This window comes from Pholcus phalangioides, unplaced genomic scaffold, assembly GCF_987345545.1.
Source record: "Pholcus phalangioides strain wild (caught in Gottingen) unplaced genomic scaffold, Ppha-v1.0 ptg000015l_1, whole genome shotgun sequence".
NCBI classification, from domain to species: Eukaryota; Metazoa; Arthropoda; class Arachnida; order Araneae; family Pholcidae; genus Pholcus; species Pholcus phalangioides.
In genome coordinates this window covers 65,179,877-65,202,412 of record NW_028301608.1, presented here as the reverse complement: position 1 = coordinate 65,202,412, position 22,536 = coordinate 65,179,877, and the positions used below count along the sequence as shown (strand labels likewise).

Below are 22,536 nucleotides of genomic sequence, written 5' to 3'. Positions count from 1 at the left end.
TCTGGCTTTGTAGCGGCGGTAGATGGCGTTGAGGCGCTGAATCTCGAAACTTTTACCGAGATTAAGCGTTTGGTACAAACATATGCAAAATAAAAACCATGTATTTTAGACTATATTGTATACTTTATATTTATTCCAAAACTCGAGTTGAAACTAACTTTATTCTTTCTCTTAAAAATTGGAATAAAAGGACAGACATCAGGCATGAGTTTTTTTCCTCCGAAATACAGGACGTGTGCAATTACAGTCGAATCCCGTTTTAGCGCCCCCTCGTTGAAGTGCCATCCGCTTAGCATAACACATTTTCACAAATCGTCTATACAGGGATTATAACGTAAAAAAACTAGTTTTATATAGCGCCAACTCGGTATACCGTCAACTGTTGTTTGGATGTATGCAGAGTCTACGTGTCATTTTCAAGGAAATTTCCACAACATTTCTACTAACATCATTTTGACTTTTTCCCCGAAAGGATTTAAAGATTTATCCTTTTCATTCCACTCACGAGCGGAGATATGCCCTCCCAGCTTCAAAGGTAGAGTCGATTGATATATTGTATATGCGTATAAATTAATTGACATCATCATCATCGTGCACCCCAGACTTCCATCTCTATCTCTGCCTATGATTTCACTGTTATTATCGGTCAGAATGGTTTAGAGCAAATAAACTGGGGAATGAAGAATGGTGTGGTCAGGGGGGTCTCTCTTTGAAAACACATTGAATACATGAACGGGCGTAGAGACCAAAACAATCAACGTATTCGACGAAACAGATTTATCGGTAAGGGGAAAATGTACAATGAGCTCTTACTACACCAGTTTGTTCAATTATTCACGGTAACTAATGCCACCATTATTTTCCTTTTTTTATTTTGTTTTTGTACTTAGAAAATGCGTCGCTAAATTCATGCAGAATTAAAAATAATTTCAGATGGTAAGTGTATGTATCTCTTTTGTTTTATATCAAGAAATATTTAAATTATTTTGCGCTTTTTTTACAATTTTACTAATTTTCTGATCTTAAAATTGAATGCTTATGAAATATGTTATTTTATTTGATTAACGCTAATAAGACACTGAGGCACAGTAGTTCATAATAAACGTGTGAATTTATGTAACTATGCTTCTCTCTGAAACGCTATTCCGACCACGATCCGATGATGTAACGCCAAACTGGTTTTAGCGCCAAAATTTTTGAGACGGATGGTGGCGTTACAATGGGGTTCGATTGCACATTCATATCCATATTACAATGTATTAAATCTCGCCATTAAATTTATTAAATACGTCATGCATTAACAAAAAAAAAACAACAAAAAAAAACCAACAACAACAAATAGCTCATCTATATATTTCACTTCATTTTTCTTTTAGAAACCTTTTTCACTTTTGAAATGCTCGAAATACGAAATTCAACGTCGCCTATAAAACTATTGGCACTATCGTTAATAACTATTGGCTATACGACTACATCCCTGTCAGACCCTGGTGCCGCGATTGTGTGGGGGCTGATTTTTTCACTGTAGAATTTTTTCTTTTGATCTCAGTGAATTTAGCCCTGATTTGAAGGATTGTGTAAGTAGTATTGAGTTAGAAATATGGTGGATATGCACTTTGGAGGTTTTCGTCAGAGGGCAGCACTTGAAGTTCAACTTTCTGCAGCACTAGAAGTTTTTAAGATGGTTTCCAGGAGAAAGCGCCTCCGAGAAAAGCGTGATTGTTACATAAAATTTGGCTATAAAATTGTGGTAGAAACTTTATGTAACCATGAATATTCTTTGCATCATCTTGGCGAAAAAAAATTGAACGAATTGAATTATTTGTTATTTCTTAGAAAAAAATTGAATAAAAAAATATAAAAACATTGTGAAAATTTCCAAAAAATGAATGCCCGGGGTCTGAAAAGGATACTATACTATAGTGGTGGTAGTAGTATAAAGTACCGCAAATACGTTACCCATCCCAAAGCATGCTCTTTCACATGAATGGTATTTAGTTTTTTTTAATCTGAAAAATATTATACTGTATTTGAGAACGAAATTTTGAAAACTATCTGGAATTTTTCATTAAAATATTATTGCATAGCAAGTATTAAAAATTGCAGTGTTATTCTGAACCACGTATGAAGTGCCAAACCACATTCGAATGCGTTTCTCCATCGCCAACTTGACTCAATAACCCATCATCGTTTCACGCAACGTGAGTTATTGCCGATCGTGTAAGTAGAAATAAATAATAAGGGGATTTACAGCCATTGGGGCACACTTATGTGAATGCACACGAGAGTGAAACAAGTTTTGAAATTTGCAGTTGCGTGATAAAATAACTCATTAGCACACTTTCACCAATTTAGCATAACCAGCCCTCACTAGAAGCAAAATTGAATATTCGACTTTAAGAGTTCCGTACCTTTTATAAAGAATGCTATCACAATGGTAAGATGGATTATGTAAAAGCAATGGAATGGAATAGTAATCCACAAACCTTATGTATTCAAGAATTTTCTGGTTCACGGAAATTTCTCCCGCAACGATTTCCCCGCCATGCAATTCACTTCACCGACTGGAAAATTAATCGAAGAGGAAAATCAATGGCAAAACGTTTCATTGATAGGAAAATTAGTCACAAATAATTCATGCCATGTATTTATTTTTCATTGCATGAGTGGCAGAAAGATCGAGTAAGTGGCCAAAGAGGGACTGAATTATCTCTATTGTCCACTCACTTCGTTCGATGTCTCAAACTACCCACGCTTTCACTCAGTCACTACTCACGTGGTGACAAACTGTTTCGGTAGATTTTCCTATCGATGAATTGTTTTGTCAGTGAATTTTTCTTCGAGGAATTTTCTTGTCAGGAAATTTCTTTTTTCTTTTTGGGTAATTTATTTTTTTTTTCAAGGAATTTTCTTGTCGGTAAATATACATTTTCTGATGGGTACTTTTTTCTTATTTGAATTTTTTTCTTCGTTGAACTTTTTTGTCGGTGAATTCTTTCTTCGAGGAATTTCTTTTTGGAGAATTTTATGGCAGTGAATTGTTGTCGGTGAGTTGGTATTGGATTTTTCTTTCAAAACTCTTATTTTTGGTTTATCACTAAGGAAATTTTAAGCATGATTGCAGTTCAAGTTACTTCGCTCGAGGGTTAATGTCACCTACAACCGCGATTTCTGTACTTCGTTGTTCGGTAGGTAATCGGCTGGTATGACGGCTGTCACGTAACTTGGGCAACAGAATGTTAAAATTTTTTCGCTTGTATGAAACAAATGCCGAATAATAATAATAATAAAATAGCGGTTGAAAAGAACAAAGTTGAGCAACAGTCAATGATAGCACTTTTATGATCACCGAGGGAGAAGCAAAAAAAGGATAATAATAAAAAGAGATGATAGTTCGTTTTATGACCTTTTCTTTCTCTGCCTCACGTTCAGAACATTATCCTTCGGTTAAATCGCACGTTTTGACGGCGTATTCGGGTCGATCCTGGCTTCTTCTGTGTTTCGGACACGTACTTTTATATTGAAAAAAAAAATTCTGAGTGATTCTCACGCCGCGATACCATATTCGTGATATTCGGGGATGTAATGGCTTTTCATTTTCCTCGGAACACGCAGAGATTTGTTTCCAACCATTATATCATGTATAATACACCATAGGAAATAAATTTTAAAAAAAGTTGGAAATAGATAGCGTAGGTACGTAAAAGTCCATATATGTGTGTGACCAGCTTCAATTTATCTCGTGAAATACTGCGTTAAAACTGCTACTTGTTTCCTTCAGCAATTTATCAAAGAAAATTACGAGAAGAGAAGGTGAGCACGAGAATGAAAAACAAAAGATTCTGGTTCGTCTGTTATAACTTTTCGCGGAAAAAGTGATCACACAGATACCTGGTGTAAAAACGTAACTCGAATTTTAAAAACTTAGTTGAAAAATGTACATACAATTATATTAAAATGAATGATAAATACAGATCAGGGTTTCTTGAACTACTTTATCCCATTTACTGGTAGTACCTGTGAGATAGAGGGTACTGAACACTTTTCGTAATAACATATGGTTTTATAAACGTGATTATATTTTTTGCTCATTCAAGCTCGCTGACTCATTTAAAAAAGTTTTTCAATACAAGGACACCTACAGAGTCCGTGAACAATTTGGTTGAGAGCTCCTGATACAGGTAGATAAATTAAATAAAAAAATAATCGATGTAATTTTTTTTAATTTGCATGGACAATGAGTAAATCAAATTCCCATTTATTCACAAAAATGAATTTTAAAATACAAGATTTCAATTTATGAATGAATGTGAACACGCGTTAAACAATGTAAAAGCCCTATAAAAATTATTTCATTACGGAAATAGACTGAAATCGTGCCATACTTTTTACTGATATAGCGTATCTGGTCAGGGACAAGAGGGTGGGGCGTAGATTATATTTTTTATTTTTATAACGTGATCCTCACGTATTCCAAAGAGATCCATACGATGTATAGGAATATTTTTAGTGACTAAGATTAATGGGATAGCTGATCGAAGAAACAATTTGATCGCGAAGTTTCTCTTGACAAAATTTCAAAAATTTCCTTGACCAAAACTCAAAAATTTTACAATAACTCAAAAACTTCGCTGTGACTTTCTTTGACCAAAACTCCTGAAGAGAAAATAACAGCAAGCAAGTAATTTTATTTAGAGCGACATGCACACATGTGTCTATCAGGATGGTACAAATCCAATAACTAACAAACGTAAAAGATGAACATTGCAAGAATATTCGGAAGAAATACAGTATAATTCAAAATATTATAACCTTCCAAAAGATTTTCGAAATTCCAATTTTTCTCCACCACAAAAATTTTTCCCTTTTATCAAATATTTGCATATTTCTCTGACTTTTGTTGAACATTTGCTTATTTCTCTGACTTCCCCTGAGTATTTGCTTATTTCTCTGACTTTTGTTGAACATTTGCTTATTTCTCTGACTTCCCCTGAGTATTTGCTTATTTCTCTGACTTTTGTTGAACATTTGCTTATTTCTCTGACTTCCCCTGAGTATTTGCTTATTTCTCTGACTTCCCCTGAGTATTTGCTTATACCTCTGAATTTTCCTGACGTTATTCATTTCCCTGAGTTTCCATGTCCCCGAAAATCCTTTTACAACCAGGTAGGGACCCTAGAAATCATTTCACTCGTTAAGGGCGTCTTTTGTTGGATCAGCACATGAACAGGAATCATAACAACACAACATCTTAATTATATGGAGCTCTGATATCTCTTTATACATATATTTCTGATATCATAAACGAATTTGTCACCTCTTAATGCTTAAAATGAATTTCCAAGATCATCATATCAATATCAGTAAAAAAAGCAACGTAAGAAAATTTTAGATTGCGGTTCAAAGTCAAAACAAGACAAAAAAAAAATCTAAAAAAAATTAGACGCTTCGGAAAGAGAGGGTGAAACAGGGAGTACAAGAAAAAAGAATCTAAGAAGAAGCTCTCGAGAGCTCTCAAAAAATGCTCTTAAATTCAAGTGAATACAGGGATTTACCCTTAAAAACAATTCCAACTTAATGCTGTAGGTTTTTTTTCTCTCTCTCTCCCACTCGACTATGTATTTATGTGCGCAATCAAAGGTCTTTTCTTCTCTTTGCATCGTGTATCCACGTCCACTCTAAGCAGAATAAAATAGTAATAACAATAATAATAGCAATTCAAAAAACTATGAAGGGGGAAAATAAAAATCGCATGTCGGCATCTTCTTCATCTTGAAGATGACAGGTTGAAGTGTGCGATGACTGACTTCAAGGGTTGATTCATTTCTTAAGTTTTTATTATTATTATTTTTTTAATATCCTTGAGATAGCCTTTGTAAATCATGAGCTTAGCAAATATAAGAAAATTTTTTTTTTTTTTTTTAATACTCCTCATGTTATAATACTTAGCTAAGTGGGAGGGAGAAGATGTGGTCGGCGGGGAAGGGGGGGGGGGTCAAAGGTTATATTAGTGCTCAAGTGTTTACTTGGTACTCTCAAGAGAAGGCACTTAAGATAGTGAAAAACAAATCGCTCAATCGTTAGATTTTCTTTTCTTCCCCCCCCCTCTGCCATCTTAAGTTGTAGAAATAAGATAACAGAGGCCAACATGTCATGGTTATCTCATTGAAATTTCAATGATCAATTGCATCAAACTTTCACCCGTCTTACTTTACTTAATGTGTATTTTATGATCCGTGTAAATGTTAACATGAACCCAATCAAACGATTATAGATATGACGTACTCCTTTTGAAAAAAAAATGTTTATACCCTGCCACTGCAGTAATGATATTATTATGATTTCGTTGAAATAACATAAAGGGGGAAATAAATGTTCGAAGCAGGTTATTCAACCTTCGCGAAACAGGTTCAGAATGATAATCTCTGAGGAAATAATAACCTTAAAGATAGTAATTCTATACGATTTTCAGATTAACACGTAATTGAAAAAGATAATGACGAGGTGGTTGGAAATGTACATAAATTTTAATAATAATAATTATATTTTTATTATTATATATTTTTTTGAAGGTGATATCAAGATTTTCGTGCGATGGATAGTGATGGAAGTGAAAGTTTTCCTGACACTGATATTATGATTGATCACCAGGCAGAAAATTGTTAGAAACGGAATCAGTGAAAATCAGTTATAATGAAATTTGAAAATTACAGTGAAATTGGAAAAAGAAAAACAAACTAAAAACTATATTGGAAAAATACAATGCACACTGCTCATAAGAAAATATCTTTGTTTTCATCCAAAAATGAATAACTTCTCAATTTATCCGAATATCAACATGTATAGTATTTTTGAAATTCTATCACCATTTATATTAAAGGGCTATTTCACCCTAATAAAAATTTTTTGCCTGATGTGATACTTCAAATTGAGGATTCCGGGAAATAATTTAAATAGAAGGCAAACCGTAAAGCTATAACGAATGTACTTGAGGATCTTGAACCCTTGAGAGATGCTTTTAGCTTGCTGTAGAATAATAAAACGCACATATCTTGATGGGATCCACGGCTTATAAAAACGATGCTAATCGGGGGGGGGGGGAGGGGGGGGGGGAGGTTACAACAACGTACAAAAAAATGAAACCGAACAACGTTCGACAATAATATAACAATATCTACTTCTATTGCCATAGTTATCAATAGAAAAAGCAATTTCATCAATATGATTGAGTTCATATTCTAAATGTGCGTCTGTATCTACACGTTCCTTGAGTGGTTTGCTAAAATTTTCCATCAATGTGTGAGAATGGCACGAAACATTCCACTGCGAGTCAAACACTGCGCACTGGATGAACGTCAAACTTAAGACTTGAAGTTGCATCTCTTGGATTTTGTACAGTAAAATCTGTGGCGCTGCGATTCCAGTAGGCATACATGGGGGGGGGGGGGAAGTGAAAAAAAAGAAGAGGAGAAAAGTCCAGTGTATTTGCTTATTACCCCTACTGTCAACGCGAGTAACATATGAGACATACCCTTAAATGTAATAATAATGTGGGTACACATGAAATGATAGGAGATCCCTCTCATTAGGCAACGTCATTCAAGTGCACTAAAAACTCTGTTTTTGCAAATGCAAATTTACAATTTGGAAGAAAAAACCTAATTAAAGAATGCAGTGAAAAGATTGATATAACACCTTTTTGCTGAATTTTTAGAAGACAACTTGGATAAAGTATGTAAAAAAAAAGTTGTGTATATGTGTGGAGTTCCAACGCCACTCTGTCAACGAGTTCTCCAGAGTGGGAAGCAGAATAATACTATTCATACTGTCGAACTTGGTTAATTCGAAGTCCAAAGTCAGTGGGAAAAAATCGAATTATCCAAAAATCGAATTATCCAGATTAATCTATCATGGATATATCAAATGGCTACAAATTGCAACTTAATTATCAACATTCACATACGATAGTAATTAGCAATTATTAACAATTTCATTATCACCTTCGAAACTGTTTCCCAAATTTTAGTAATTTGTAATTTTAATAATTGATCTTAGCTGCTACATTATTTCACTGCTCTGGAATTAGCATCAATGCTGAATTTCGTGACCATGCTCACAGAGCCGGAGTTACGGAAACAGTTCATTTGTTATGAAACCGTTTCCCGAATTTTGCTTTTCATTCTTATCCTATGAAGGAAATATACTTTCATTAACGTATTACACACACAACAACTCTCTGAACTTTCCGATACTTTCCATACTCCTAATGACGACAAAAAGATTAAGATTTTGAATGGTGACACCTTGATCTACGTTAACCACAATATCATCATTCGAAACTAATATCAGAAATATAATACAAGATATACGGAAGACTGGATGTTGTGAAGATATTTATTATTTGAGATGTTAATTTTTTAAGGAAGGAAAAAACTCATCTCTGCCTCTACCGGGAGTCGAACCCGGGTCCCTCGATTGCCGGACGAGTGCTCTGAGCACTCGTCCGGCAATCGAGGGACCATCATCCCTCGATAAAGCAACATCCACTGTTTCGTGATAAATCTTCGCAACACGAGTTTGTTTCTTGAATTTCAGTAAGAACCGCAACAACACAACTCGCATCTCGTACGCGCTATTATTCAATCCAATTTCTCTGTTTCTTCATTCGCATTCTTCTCCATTTTCCAAGAGAAACTTGGCAAGATATACAAACCAACAAAAAAAAAAAAAAAAAAAAAAGAGAGAGCGAGAGAGAAGCCGCGAAAAAATGGGAGAAGTAAATAAACGTGTGGCTTTTTCCACTTCATTCAAGCACTTAGTTTTCAGTAAATATGACGCTGGAAAATAAATGAACTTGAAGCTGTTGGGTAGTGGAAGAAAAAAACACATGTATATATATATGCAGTATAATGTGTGTGTGTGCGCACGTAAAGTGAATTTCCGCTTCCTGACTCTTTTACGGAAATGAATGAGCTGCAAAACGAGTGTCAAATTAATCAAGCTGAGCTAAAAAGGACTAAGATGAAGAAGAAGGAGGAGGCAAAACGTTAAAGTCAGTCGAGAACTACATTTTTCTTTTATTCTTCTCGAGGCTATTACTCGCTCTGAAAGCGTCTTTTTCAGCGGTGTTGGCCGGATATAACTTTGAGAATTCGTGAGCTCGTTTTCTTAAAACGCAGCCAGGTCGAAATAGTATCTGCTAGCGCATTCATTCCATAACCGTTTCGTCTGTGCTTTTCAAGATCACGCAACACTTTCTAGAGGCCAATTCGTACTCGCGAAATAACTTCCGGAAAATGCAATTATCATAAGCTTGCGGGAGTTCTCGAAAGGAAACAGCAACGCATTCTACTGACATTAGCTCTGGAAGAAGATGGAAGTTAATTGACCTTCCACACTACTAATTAGCCTATTATATTTCCTTGAGGTTAATGGGATAATTTTTCGAATGCTTTAATGCAGCATTTTTTCCCCCAATCACCTCGTTCTGTTTAAAGCTAAAGTATAGAGCCTCGTTTTAACGGACCAATAAGGGCCGATGTTTGTCCGTTATAATGAAAGTCCGGTTTGTAACAAATAATTCCTATAGGGGTGTAACGCTACATCGATGCAGGTACAGTAGTAAACTGTAAAAAGAAATTATTATATATCAAGTAAAAAACCAGCCTTCAATATACAAAAAAAGACGTTTACGCGTACACTGCAGTTAATCTCAATTTTTCTAGCTAGCGAGAGGTATGAGTAAAGAGGCAGCGCATCCATATTTGCGCAAAACAAAACAACGTTCGATGTTTAATCGCTTGCTTGTAAACGCATTCCAAAACGAGTTAATACTATTTTTAGATATTTAGTACGAGTTTTAAATTCGTCAGATGAAAATTTAAAAAATTTTTACAACTTCTTTAGCTGTCCGTTGTAGTGGGGTCAGTTACAGTGAGGCTCTACTGTATGTACTGCTTTAAATATTACCCAGAGGTAAAGTAGGAACCCGATTATCCGAGCTAATGTAGACAAAACTTAACTCGGATAGCCGAAACCTCAGGCAATCCAGATATTACAGAATTTCGGCGTTAAATGAAATAAATAAAGCTACAAGTGGTAGAAATTACGTTCACATAAAATTTATTTGTAATTACTATATAGTGAAATTAAATGATCGAATGAATAAAGCTGTATCATATAATATTTACCTATACACGCGACTCTCGTATACATTTCCTCTATAGGATTTATAACAAATCGGTATATGTCGGAATGTGTGCTCTGAGTGTATGTGTAGCCCAAGGTTATGATGTCAGAGTTATGGCTGTTTCATGTTATACTCACGCTGCCACCTGTCTTCCATATTTTGAAGGGAAAATGACAATTACCTGAATTTTCATGTTATGTACGAGGGAGTATTGTGTTGAGGCTCTGCCTGTGTGTACTCTGTGGACAGATTTTTTTCAAATATGGGGAGTGGCTTACATTCGCGCTTTGAAGTTGGAATGAGAACTACAATTCTCATAGAAAACACCCTCTAGTGATGAATAGTAGAACTGATTTTATATGCTCGTAATTCAGGCAGATCAACATCCCATCATTCAGGCATTCCTAAAATTTCGTAACATTCTGGTGAATATTTATGGCCATAGGTAGCTCCGAATATGTGAATATTAATTACGTACACCAAGCATAGCATATTTTCCCAAACTTTTTGTTCCATCGCCCTTTTTCAGAAACTTTTTTCCCTCATCACCCACCAACTTAAGCAACCCATAGCATCTTATGCTATATTTGTAGTTTCTATCGCCCTCCTGGACCATTCCATACCGTCCAGGGAGCGGTATTGCCAACTTTGGGAAATAGTGATCTGCAGTAAAAACTTTTTGTAGCAAATGCACCCCCCTCCTCTCACTACCACAAAATCGGAAGCAGATATTATTAGAATCATTTAAAGAGAAAAAAAAATCACTGTGCATGCGTGCGCGCGCGCGCGCACACACACACAACGTGTTTACAGTTCACAACATTTCGAGGATTACATATGGTGCTTTAAACATAGTATTCCAATGTTTTCTGCTTTCAAGCACTCTTAAATGATTAAGGGATCACCAAGGTGCGAACAGTAGTCTGAAGATGTTTGTCTAAAAATGAAGTGCAGTAAATGAACAGAATAGCTCTTGTATGCTGGTAGTGATATGCTGGTAGTGATGCTATACTGAGGCTTTCAAAACGTTCAATTACGTATGAATGAAGTAGAAAATTCTTGAATTTTCAATCAGAATTTTGAATTTCGCTTAAACTCAAGATATCAAGAAATCCACCAGAGTTGCCTCGGAAGCAACAGTTTTCACACAGAATCATGTAAAGTATTGCATTCTTGAGTACTTGTAATCCTTGGGATGTCTACATAGCGATGTTGGCATAAGTCAGCAGCAGATTTGCATGCATTAGTTCCTTTCAGTCTTCTTCGCACGATTTGCATGCGTTTTGCGTGACATTGAATGCAAACGAATTCTGATTTCTCCGTTTCCAGATATACAGTATCAGTATCATCTGAATAATGCACATCTAAAGCTTTGGAAAACTCATTGTATACGGTAATATCACTGGAATCAGGGAAGGCCAATACATGTAGCATTTTAATGAATTCGATTTAAATAGGATTATGAATAATTCATAGATTATTGGAAATTATTTTCTCCAGCGAATGTATTGTAACAAATGAAAGATGTTTCAGAGGTGGTTTAAACCGTTCAACATAAGTTTTTGAATTGATAAATAGCGTTTATTTATGCTTTTATCATCTTTGTCCCACAGGAGATAGATTTATTCATGATTAATCGATTGATAAAATTAAAAGGAAAGCATAGAGTGTGCAAGAGATGGCAGCACTGCCAATGCTAAAACAAAAGTCTTTTATTCAGGAACAAATTAGAAATTTAGAATGTCAAAAACTCAGCTCAGGACCGATTTTTTTAGAGCAAATCGGCTTCGTCGTGCGCCAAGTTTCAAGTCAAATACTACAATCGGAACCCGATATAACGAATTTCTTAGAAGTTTCTGTACATATGCGTACTTTACGTCTGAGTGGCGTGGTGGTAATATGCTCGTCCACCACCGTGAAGGTGAACGCCAGGTTAGAATAGACGGGAGGGGGGGGGGAACATAGATAACAAGATATTTTCCCTAACGAGCTTCCAACCCAACTCGTTAATGGTAGCAAATAGCGATATGTCCGGAGTTATAGCAGCACCTCCTAGAGATAGAAGGCCTCTGCACTGCTCGCCAGAAACGTCATTAAGACTACCTAGCAAGTTTGCCACATCTTGAAACACAGCATCCTATTTCGTTTCTTCTTACTTTAGCGTAGAATCTGCCTGATTGGCTCACAAACACCCCATAGTCATTGGATGTGGAACATAAAAATCGCCAATTCTGAGCCCGATCATTTCTTTTCCTCACAACGAAACGGACTACTTACTGACGTCACAAGCAGACTGCGGAAGCCTTCTATCTCTGGTTATAAGGCGAGTTTATAGACATTTATGTTAATCTTATTTTTCTAACATACAAGTGTCCTCAGGGCCATCTCAATATCATCAGGCCCCTCGCTCGAAATGATACGTTGGGTCACCATCTACTGATTTACGTCCTTACTCATATGCTCATAAATCAGAGACAGATATCGTTGTCGCGAAGGCCACTATGCAGCTGATACCGTGCCTCGTGGTCTCACGCGTTAAGACGGTCCTGGGGTGTCCTGTAAGTTCTGCGGTTCCAGAATCCTCAATTCTAGCGGATAAAAAAAAATTTATTTTTTTTCGCAATTTATATTTCTGATGAAACGAAAATTGGTATTTATGACGTCTTTTATCTTATTCTTCGAACGCTTTCCAAGATTTTTAAGAGCTCTGTGACTTTGAATTTCGTGGAAACGCAAATATGCCAGTTGGAAAATGGATTCTGAAAGCAGTTACACTTTTTCCAACCATTTTTTAGTTAAGAGCGTTATTATTTTCCACATCTGATATTTTTTTCACAGCTTTCTATGGTCTCCCCCCTTAACCACCTGTCACTGCTCCCCCTTTCAAGTGATTTTCACCCGTGAACCCCCCCCCCCCAGAGTGATTTGCGTAAAATTAACTGTCAAGAGTTCACCGCCACGCAATTTACAGATAGAAAAATTCATAAAAAATAATGAAAATTTACGGAAAAATCACCACTGGGAAAATTCACTGACAATAGTTCGTCACCAGTGAGTGAGTGGTCGAGTGATTAAGCAAGTGAGTGAATGTGTAAGCGAGTGGGTGACCGAAAGAGTTGGTGCAAGGGCTAGTGAAAAAAAAAAACCCAGTGAATGTGAATGACTGTATGAGTGACTGAGTAACCATATGAGTGACTGAGTAACCGTATGAGTGACTGAGTAACCATATGAGTGACTGAGTAACCGTATGAGTGACTGAGTGAGAAACTGTATGAGTGACTGAGTGAGGAACCGTATGAGTGGCTGAGTGAGAAACCGCATGAGTGACCGAGTGAAAATGATCTTATGAATGAGCGATTAAGTGAGAGACAGTATGAGGGACTCACTCTCTCACTCACCTGTTTATTCACTTGCTCATTTGCCCACTTACTCACCAACTTGCTCACTCACCTGGTGATCCGCTCTCGCAGTATGTCACTTAATCGATAAGTTGTTCGTTTGGTGAATTTTCTAGTGGTGAATTGTTCGCGATGAATTTTCCGCACGCGCGTTACAATATACCAGGGTCTCAAGGGAGCCATATGACTCCAGGTTTGACAACAGCTGGAATAGACCATCTAAATTTATAATTCGCACATTACATTTTGTTTCCAGTCAAAAACTTAATGAAACAGCAAAGAAATATATTTAAAATTTTGTGATGCATCTAGAATTGTATTTAGTAGCACCAACGAATACTAAAATAAGGAATGCTATAGAAATTTGGTCCATGTTTTTTAAACGCGTCAAAAACATTCGGGATCATAAAAAAGCCTAATTATTGGAAAAGAAATAAAAAGAATATATTTTTTCTCTTAAAAAAGTAGAGGAATATAGATGGGAAAAACACCTCAAAATAAAAGTCGGCGTGAGATATAGAGAGGCCAACACCCGAAAATAAGTCGGAAAAGCGCAGCTGTTTCAACATCATATTTAGGATGTTATTTCCTGTTTCATGTGGCATATTTGCGTGACTGCAGAAAATTCTGTGCACTCCTCAAGTATCTGTATTTATTTTATGTTTTTTTCTCCTCCCTTATATTCTTCTTCATACATGCACGAATGTATGTATATAACAACACATACACAGAAGTTTTCTGAGTATTTTCTGCGAACTTTTTATATATATATATTTTTTTTTTTATATGTATATACATAGTTCCCATCTCGACGAACTTGTTTTCTTTAAGGTCGTGCTTGACACAGACGAGGATGAGGATATAAAAAAAAACTTTAGAAGACTCACTTTTGCTAAATAAACATGAATCCCCGTGATAAAAATGCTAAGAGAGGTGTCTAAAGATGAGGATTTGCAGGAGTTTTTTGAGGGTTGGGAAAACATGAGATGCTAGGATTCATTTTTTTTCGCTTCCTTTTTTTTTTCTCCCAAGTCCTTCAAAACCGAGGGATAAAGAAGAAGGAATCGTTGAATTATTCCACAGATATTTTTTTATAGTGTCATCCTTTGCATTCCAGAAATGTTGGATATGTTTTGAAAGAGAATGGGTTTTTTTCAGTTGTATATAGGGTGTAAATTTGTGAGACGAAAAAACCCTAAGGGCCGCAAAGGAAAAGACAAGCTCCCTATCTCTCTCTCTCTCTCTTTTTCAGAAAGAATTACGCAACGAGATAACAATGTTGACGTGAGATAAAGAGCCCTATAGGAAACCTGAATATCGAGCATAAGAGTTCAGGTAATAAAACAATAAAGTGGAAAATTCGATAGAACGTAATCGAAACGAGAGAAATAAATTTATTATAAATTTGGAACGTTAGTTTTTTAAAAGAAAATTTACTCTACTATTATACTACTGAACTGTACATGCACCTCGTACACATTCCTCTACGGAATATCTACTCTATTGTATACTGTACATATAATTCATATGAGATTGTTCTGCATGAGAGTAAGTCAGTCGTCTTGGGTGCAAAATGAAACACCAGATAATTTTTTCTCCTTCAAGAACAAGTAACAATTCCCCCCCCCCAAACTATTATAAATCCTTGCATATTGGAAATAAGGGGGGAGGGGGAATGAACTCATTTTGAATATAAATAAATAACTGAACTTCTTAGTGCTGCAAAATACATAAGAAAAAGACAGAACACAGTAAAAACTCTCTTTTGCTGTCACCAACGGGACAAAAAAATTCGTCTGTAAAAGAGTGGTGACCCTTAATCCAGGATTTGAAATGCACATTTTTATTATACAAGGAGAAAATATTATTTCACCGCAAAAAAGGGGTGACCGTATCTGAGCGGTGTCCATTAAGAGGGGTTTTACTGTAGTAGATATTTGCTTGTTATTTAATTTATTTCCATGAGAATTAGCTAAAAACAAGTTTTCATAATTTCTCATAATGATTTCACATAAACCCCTTCTAGCTCAAGAAATCGCACATGCAAAAATTATTTTGGTTGCTTCGGAAGGGACAGGTTGCGCATACTTTGAAGAGAAATGGTAATTTAAAAAGTCTACTGATTAGGAAATTTTAATAATTTTCTGTGTATTTTTTCTCCCATTCTCACTAACGTTCAGATGATCATCATTATACAAAAATTAAAGGGGAAAAATCTCACAATGTTCTAAATTTTTTAGATTATAATTGTTTAGAGTGTTAGCCATAACACGGTCTTGAAAAATCGTGAATGAAACTAAAGAAATTCAAGAGGGGGGGGGGAAACACTTTTTTTATTTATTTTTCAAATGGCCCTGCAGAACTGTAATCGATTGAAAAAGAAAGAAAAAAAAGGAAGGACAACTACGCGTAAACACGGAAAAACTGTTTACTCTATTAAACTACTTTAATGTGACGAGTGCTTACGTAGATAACATACATTCTTGTCACGTAGAAAGATTTTTGTTAAAATTTTCTGAGCAAAAGTTTTCTTTTAAGATAAAATATTTTGATATGTATGTGTCTATACTGTGTATAATATAATTGAGAGTAACTAAATATATGTAAATCAAGTCTCTTCCTCTAAACAAAAGAGTCGTTATATGGGAAAATTTTTATACAGAAATAATTTCCGATCAATTTTTTGTATATGGAACTAGCTTACCCGTCGTGCGTTGCTGCGATCTCAGAAGAAAGGAAATTCAAGAAAATGAGGGAAAGGAAAAAAAATTAAAAAAAAACCATGCCAGAAACCTTCGCGGGAGTGTACTCAACAACTTCCCAGTTTCATGGCGATCGGATGAATGGTGTAGTAATGCATAAAGGACAAACAGACATACATTAGTTCTTATATATACGGATTATTGCTATTTATTCTTCATTCGTAATTTTTCGTATAGGTTCGCTATTTTCGAATTCTACTGTTCTACTACAATTCGATTTGAGATATTCCAATTGAGATTGACAAACACAATGAGTTGAAAAAAATGAACTTACGTATAACTGCTCCGTCACCACCAGTCCATTCAGATTCAGGCTTCGCTACCTATAACAAAAAGAATAAAAAATGCATTAGTTCTCTTAATAAAATAATTAGATATTTGTTGGTTCACATTCCACAACACGTGCGTTTCTAAAATCAAAAATTTGATATTTTACTTATTGAAAATCCTGTTCCTTATAGTTAATATAACCGCGTCGGTGTAAGGCTGCAGTCCTACTGAAAATAACGTTCAATAAGACTGCAGACTTACACCGACGCGGTTATATTAACTCCTTTATCTATCACATTATGAAAAGTGGAATAAGAAGAAACTGAAAATAAAAGTTATGAATATAATGAAAATAATAAATTATTTGATTGTCTTTTTAGTACTTATTTGTACTAATTTGACATACTAATTATTTAATTATTATTTGTATTAATATATTATTAATATTTACAAATTATTTGTCCTAATTTGAGTACTAATTTGAAATTTAGGTAGTTAAAAATGTCACAATCTCAGTTAGTACATAACAGATTACCTAATCTCTATTGCTTTAAAATAGCTTTGGTGAATTAAGGGTGAACTAACTACGTTAGTTTTTGCTTCTAAAAAATCACTATCTGAACGATATTGTTTATTAGCATTATATATCGTGGATGCCCTTCAAATATCCACAAACTAATTAAATTTTTCTAATCATCAATCAGTACGGAGCATTTAGAAATGATTTTTTTAAACAAATATTTGTTTTCAGAATACCAAAAAATAACAATTTCATCAAATTTTACACTGGAAGATGCGGCTGCTAAATTTTGAACAATATATATTTTTTTTACGCCAAGTAACACGGTACACGATACATATAATTCAGTTGGAAAAAAAATTAATGAAATGATCAAGAGAGTCATTACACATCTACTTTAATCGTAAATAGTTTGAAAACGTATCAATATACATCATGTCAGGCACAAAAATGTATCAAATAAAATCTAGCATGTATAGCAAATATATTCCAAACTCCAAGAGGAACAAAAAAAAAAAAAGAAAAAAGAAAATACAAACATGTCGAATAAAGAGAATGAAATATTTTTTTCCCTCGCACCCGATCCATGAAAATATTATTGTATGGATATATCACACACGCACACACATGAGCAATATAAGCACCTTCACCAAAACCATTGAAATGCGAACTTTAAAAGGAGTGAGTGAATTATTTCTTCGCGACAGTTTGCGACAGCTACTTTATTCCTGAGCAGAAAAGCTTATATATATATATATATATATATTTTCCTGGAAATAAAAATCCCAGAAATGCAGCTGCTCCCGTTATCTGACAGGAAAGAGATAAAAGAAGGAGAATAGGTTTTCCAATTTTTCCTGATCCAATGAAAAAGATTGGATCGGGTTTTCCTAGCAAAAAAAAAAAAAAAGTAAAATCCATGGAAAAATCTTGACGTAAAGATACGATGGGGAAAAAAATCTACTTTTACTTTCTGTCCAACGAAATGTAATTCTTTTTCAGCCTAAAAAAAACTACGAGATTTTTCTCTACATCTCTCAGAAAACCACGTAAGTAACAAACGCGGACTAAAAAGAGAGGATTTATAACCACTTCTTTTATTCCATTTTTGTTGTTGACGTAAACACGAAAGCATATGTGGCAAAGTTACAAGAATTTCATTCAGGAATTCTCTTCATTTTTTTCTTCACAAGAAGAAGGATACATAATACAAATATGAAATGCACATTCAGTTCCAAGGTTTATTTGACATTGTACATAGCATAAGCAATACAAAAAAGGTAAAATAAAGTTATTGAATACATGGAAATATTTCGATGCAAGATGTTTCAAACCACATTGTATCTTTTCTTATCACCCAATAAATATTTTTTTTCTACGGATTTTTCGGAAATGCTAAGATAGAGTGAGATAGATGGCTTTTTCTCAGCCCGAGATATCAAGGAAACAGTTATTTTCCGGATATTTTTGCTGAGGTGAACTCGGAAAGAAAAGTCACCATGTCTCCGCTGGGACTCGAACCCAAGCCCTCTTGCATAATGGGCAAGAATGCTACCATATACACCACTGGAGACATGACCCTGAAAACTAACTGTTTCCTTGATATTTCGGGCTGAGGAAAAGCCATCTATCTCACTCTAAACCGTCCCACCCGGGGGCCATTTCCTAAAGTTAAGAGAGGCTACTAATGCCTCTACTTCAGCGCCTCACGCCACAGTGCGTGAAATAAGGAAGGCAGGGTCATGTCTCCAGTGGTGTAGATGCTAGCATGCTTGCCCGGTTAGCAAGAGTACCTGGGTTCGAGTCCCGGTGGAGACGTGATGACTTTTCTTTCAGAGTTCACCTCAGCAAAAATATCCGGAAAATAACCGTTTCCTTGAATGCTAAGATATATAATCAAAATATTATAGGGGGAAAATGTAATACTCGATCGGTTAAAGTATAGGGATTATTAGACATACACTTTATAAATACCGTACATAAGTCATTGCTTGAGATGAATAGAAATTAATTTTTTTAAAGGCCTCCAATTTCCAATCGAATGTATAAGAGATATTATTGGTGATTTTTTTTTATCGGGAAAACATCCGCATAACACTAGTTTGATTAGTGTACCCAGTTCGCCCGAGTGGCGCAGTAGTAAAACGCTCATCTGCCACTGGGAAGGTTACCGTCAAGGTCCACATGTTCGAATCCGGGAAAAGAACATCAGAAAAAAGTGTTTTACCCACCGAGCCAGGGACGACCACCGATAAATGGCGCTTTCACTTCTCACCCAACTTCACTGGTTGGAAATTGTAGTATGACGTGATCGGAGTTGGTGTGCGATAAAATAATTTGCCTAATAGTGATAAAAAGGTTTCTAGAAATGATTTTGTAACAAAATAATGTTTAACAATGATTTTGTAACAAAATAATGTTTAACAATGATTTTGTAACAAAATAATGTTTAACAATGATTTTGTAACAAAATAATGTTTAACAATGATTTTGTAACAAAATAATGTTTAACAATGATTTTGTAACAAAACGTTTTAACAAATTGTTAAAACCAAAAAATTGTTTAAACAGTGATTTCCCGACAAAGAGTTTTTTAACAATGGATTTTTCTAACAGGTTTTAATGAGGATCAATGTTCAATAAATGGTTTTCTACTTATATTCAATGGAAGATTTTCTACAAATGTTTAACAATAGATTTTCCATCATTGTTCAACAATAGATTTTCCATCATTGTTCAACAATAGATTTTCCATCATTGTTCAACAATAGATTTTCCATCATTGTTCAACAATAGATTTTCCATCATTGTTCAACAATAGATTTTCCATCATTGTTCAACAATAGATTTTCCATCATTGTTCAACAATAGATTTTCCATCATTGTTCAACAATAGATTTTCCGTAATTGTTCAACAATAGTTTTTCCTTAAAAGTTCATCAACAGTTTTTCTATTGATGTTCAATAAAGAATTTTCTACCATTGTTCAAGAACACGGAAGGATTTTCTACCATTGTTCAAGAACACGGAAGGATTTTCTACCATTGTTCAAGAACACGGAAGGATTTTCTACCATTGTTCAAGAACACGGAAGGATTTTCTACCATTATTCAATAACAAGGAAGGATTTCATACAAATGTTGAATGATCGAGCTCCAACAGCGAGTTCTACCAGTTTTGAACAATGATTCTCCAATAAAGATTTTTTAACCAATGTTCTTGCCAAAAATAATCATAAGAACGATGATTTTCTAAGAAAATTTTTCTAAAATGTTTGTCTTCCTTTGAACTTAGAGAATGTGTTCCTTATAAAAATCTCAGCAACAACGATTTTTTTTCAAAGCAATGTTATAATTACAATAATTTGTAAACAAAATTCTCGGAAATTTTCAATGGATATGTCAACAGTGTACAGTAAACAACAATAATACAACAGTGGATTTAAAAATAAAACATGTTTCAATTTAATTTGTATCCGTTTCAGAGAAACCCATAGCATACAAAGACTATTGAAATTGGTTACATGAAGTCACAAAATTTTCACGCTCATCCACATAAATATATGATTCACGGTATTCATGGTACATTGGTCATTTGAATTCAATTGTTAAGAATGTTATTGTTGTCTTAGAAATAAATGATTTCTAAGAAAAATATTACAAAAACGAATGAGTTTGAACTGTCTTTTATACGCCGAATAAAAAGCTTATGGAACACTCCAAGATTAGGTAAGTCGATGAAATGAAATCAATGAACAATATACATGTATATGTTACTTCAAATATGATAAATCCGGTTATAATGCATAATAACCGGTTATTATCAATAATCACTGACCATATCGGTGAGTTTAAAAAATTTCTCTAAATTTGTCCCTTTTTCCGGCGATTATGCATATGCGATTATGCATCCAAGGGTCATTCGTAAATTTAATAAGGGGTCGTACAAGTATTACGTCAGCATCGAGGGGGGAGGGGGTTTCAGGTTGCTGCCTTTTGCTGACAAAGGGGGGGGGGGTCAAAAATGGCTGAATATTTGCTTACGTAATACTTGAATGGCCCCTAAATGCCAAAAACAAAATCATCACTTTCGCCAACGGGGTGATTATACATAATACCCAAGCTTCGTCGGTAAATATGATGAATATTTACTAAATTCATCACGTTTGCCAGTCATTATGTATTACTGCCATTTAGTTTTGGTAAATATGATGAATCGGTCCCATTGGCATGATAAGATTTATCATGTAGATGATCGTACTCGTTATCCAGGCTGTGAACAGGATACGACAAACCCTTATTTAACCGAACAACAACGAAATAACTCTTATAATTAACTCCTATTCGATGAATTCTGAAACCAAACCCCAATATAACAAACTCATATTTAACACATTTTACGTTCACACCCCGATATAACGAACTTTAATTTAACAAATTTCAAGTTCTTTCCCCGATACAAGGAACTCTTAAAAAAAGTCCTTTGATTTAAAGAATTTTCACAAGTCAAGTTTTTGTGCTTGCACAATCAGACTACAATATAACAAACTCTTATTTAACGAATTCTGCAATCTGACCCCGATACAATTAACCCCTATTTGATGAATTCTGCTATCGGACCTCGATGTAATGAATTCTTATTTAACAAACCTTACGATTGCACCCGGATAAAACGAACTCTCATTTAACAAATTTCATTCCTGTACCCCGATATTAAGTAATATATCAACGATGCTTGGGTATTATGCATAATATTAGGTAAAAGAGATAAATTTATCAAACTTGCCGAGACGATTGGCGATTATGCATAATAACCGGATTTATGACATTTACCGTAATATATATATATATATATATATATATATGATAATATTTTCGTGACGATCCCCGGTATAAGGAGCTTAAACACGCAGTAAAAAGTCAAGAAAAGGAGAGGAGAAATAAAATATAAAACTCTCTCGTATAAGACGAGAACGATGACGACGACGAGAAGTAAAAAGGAATAAGAAAAATAAAACTGCACTAAAGCTGGGCAATGTCAGAGTCTTATAACTTCGAATTTAGTGGTAAAAAGCGCTACGATTATTGGGCAAATTTTATGACAGCGTGTTTCTGGCCGTGACGCGCTTAAAGGATGTCGTAAAAAATTGCGCGCGGGTTACTAGCAGTAAAAATAATCGTTTCGTGATGATGATGATGCTTGGCAAGAAACCCCGCATGGAAAAAAAAAAAATATATATATATATATATCACGCTTTTTCCACGATCGTTAAAAAAATAAAAAATAAAATGAAATAAAAATATTTATATAGGAAATAAAAACATGAAAATAACTGGCAGGAACATCATGCGATCGTCAACACGAATATCGCAATACGACTTCCCGGTAGAAAATAAA

At 34.8% G+C, this 22,536-nt stretch overlaps 1 protein-coding gene across 2 annotated transcripts in view; it reads right to left on the bottom strand.

Moving 5' to 3' along the window:
• The window catches only part of LOC149076521 (uncharacterized), a 435,406-nt gene that overhangs the window by 27,292 nt on the left and 385,578 nt on the right, over nucleotides 1-22,536 (bottom strand). For both annotated transcript variants that reach the window (XM_089244096.1, XM_089244097.1), the window contains one exon: nucleotides 16,624-16,672. In XM_089244096.1, coding sequence (XP_089100222.1) covers nucleotides 16,624-16,672 — 49 coding nt within the window. The remainder of the gene's footprint in view (nucleotides 1-16,623; nucleotides 16,673-22,536) is intronic.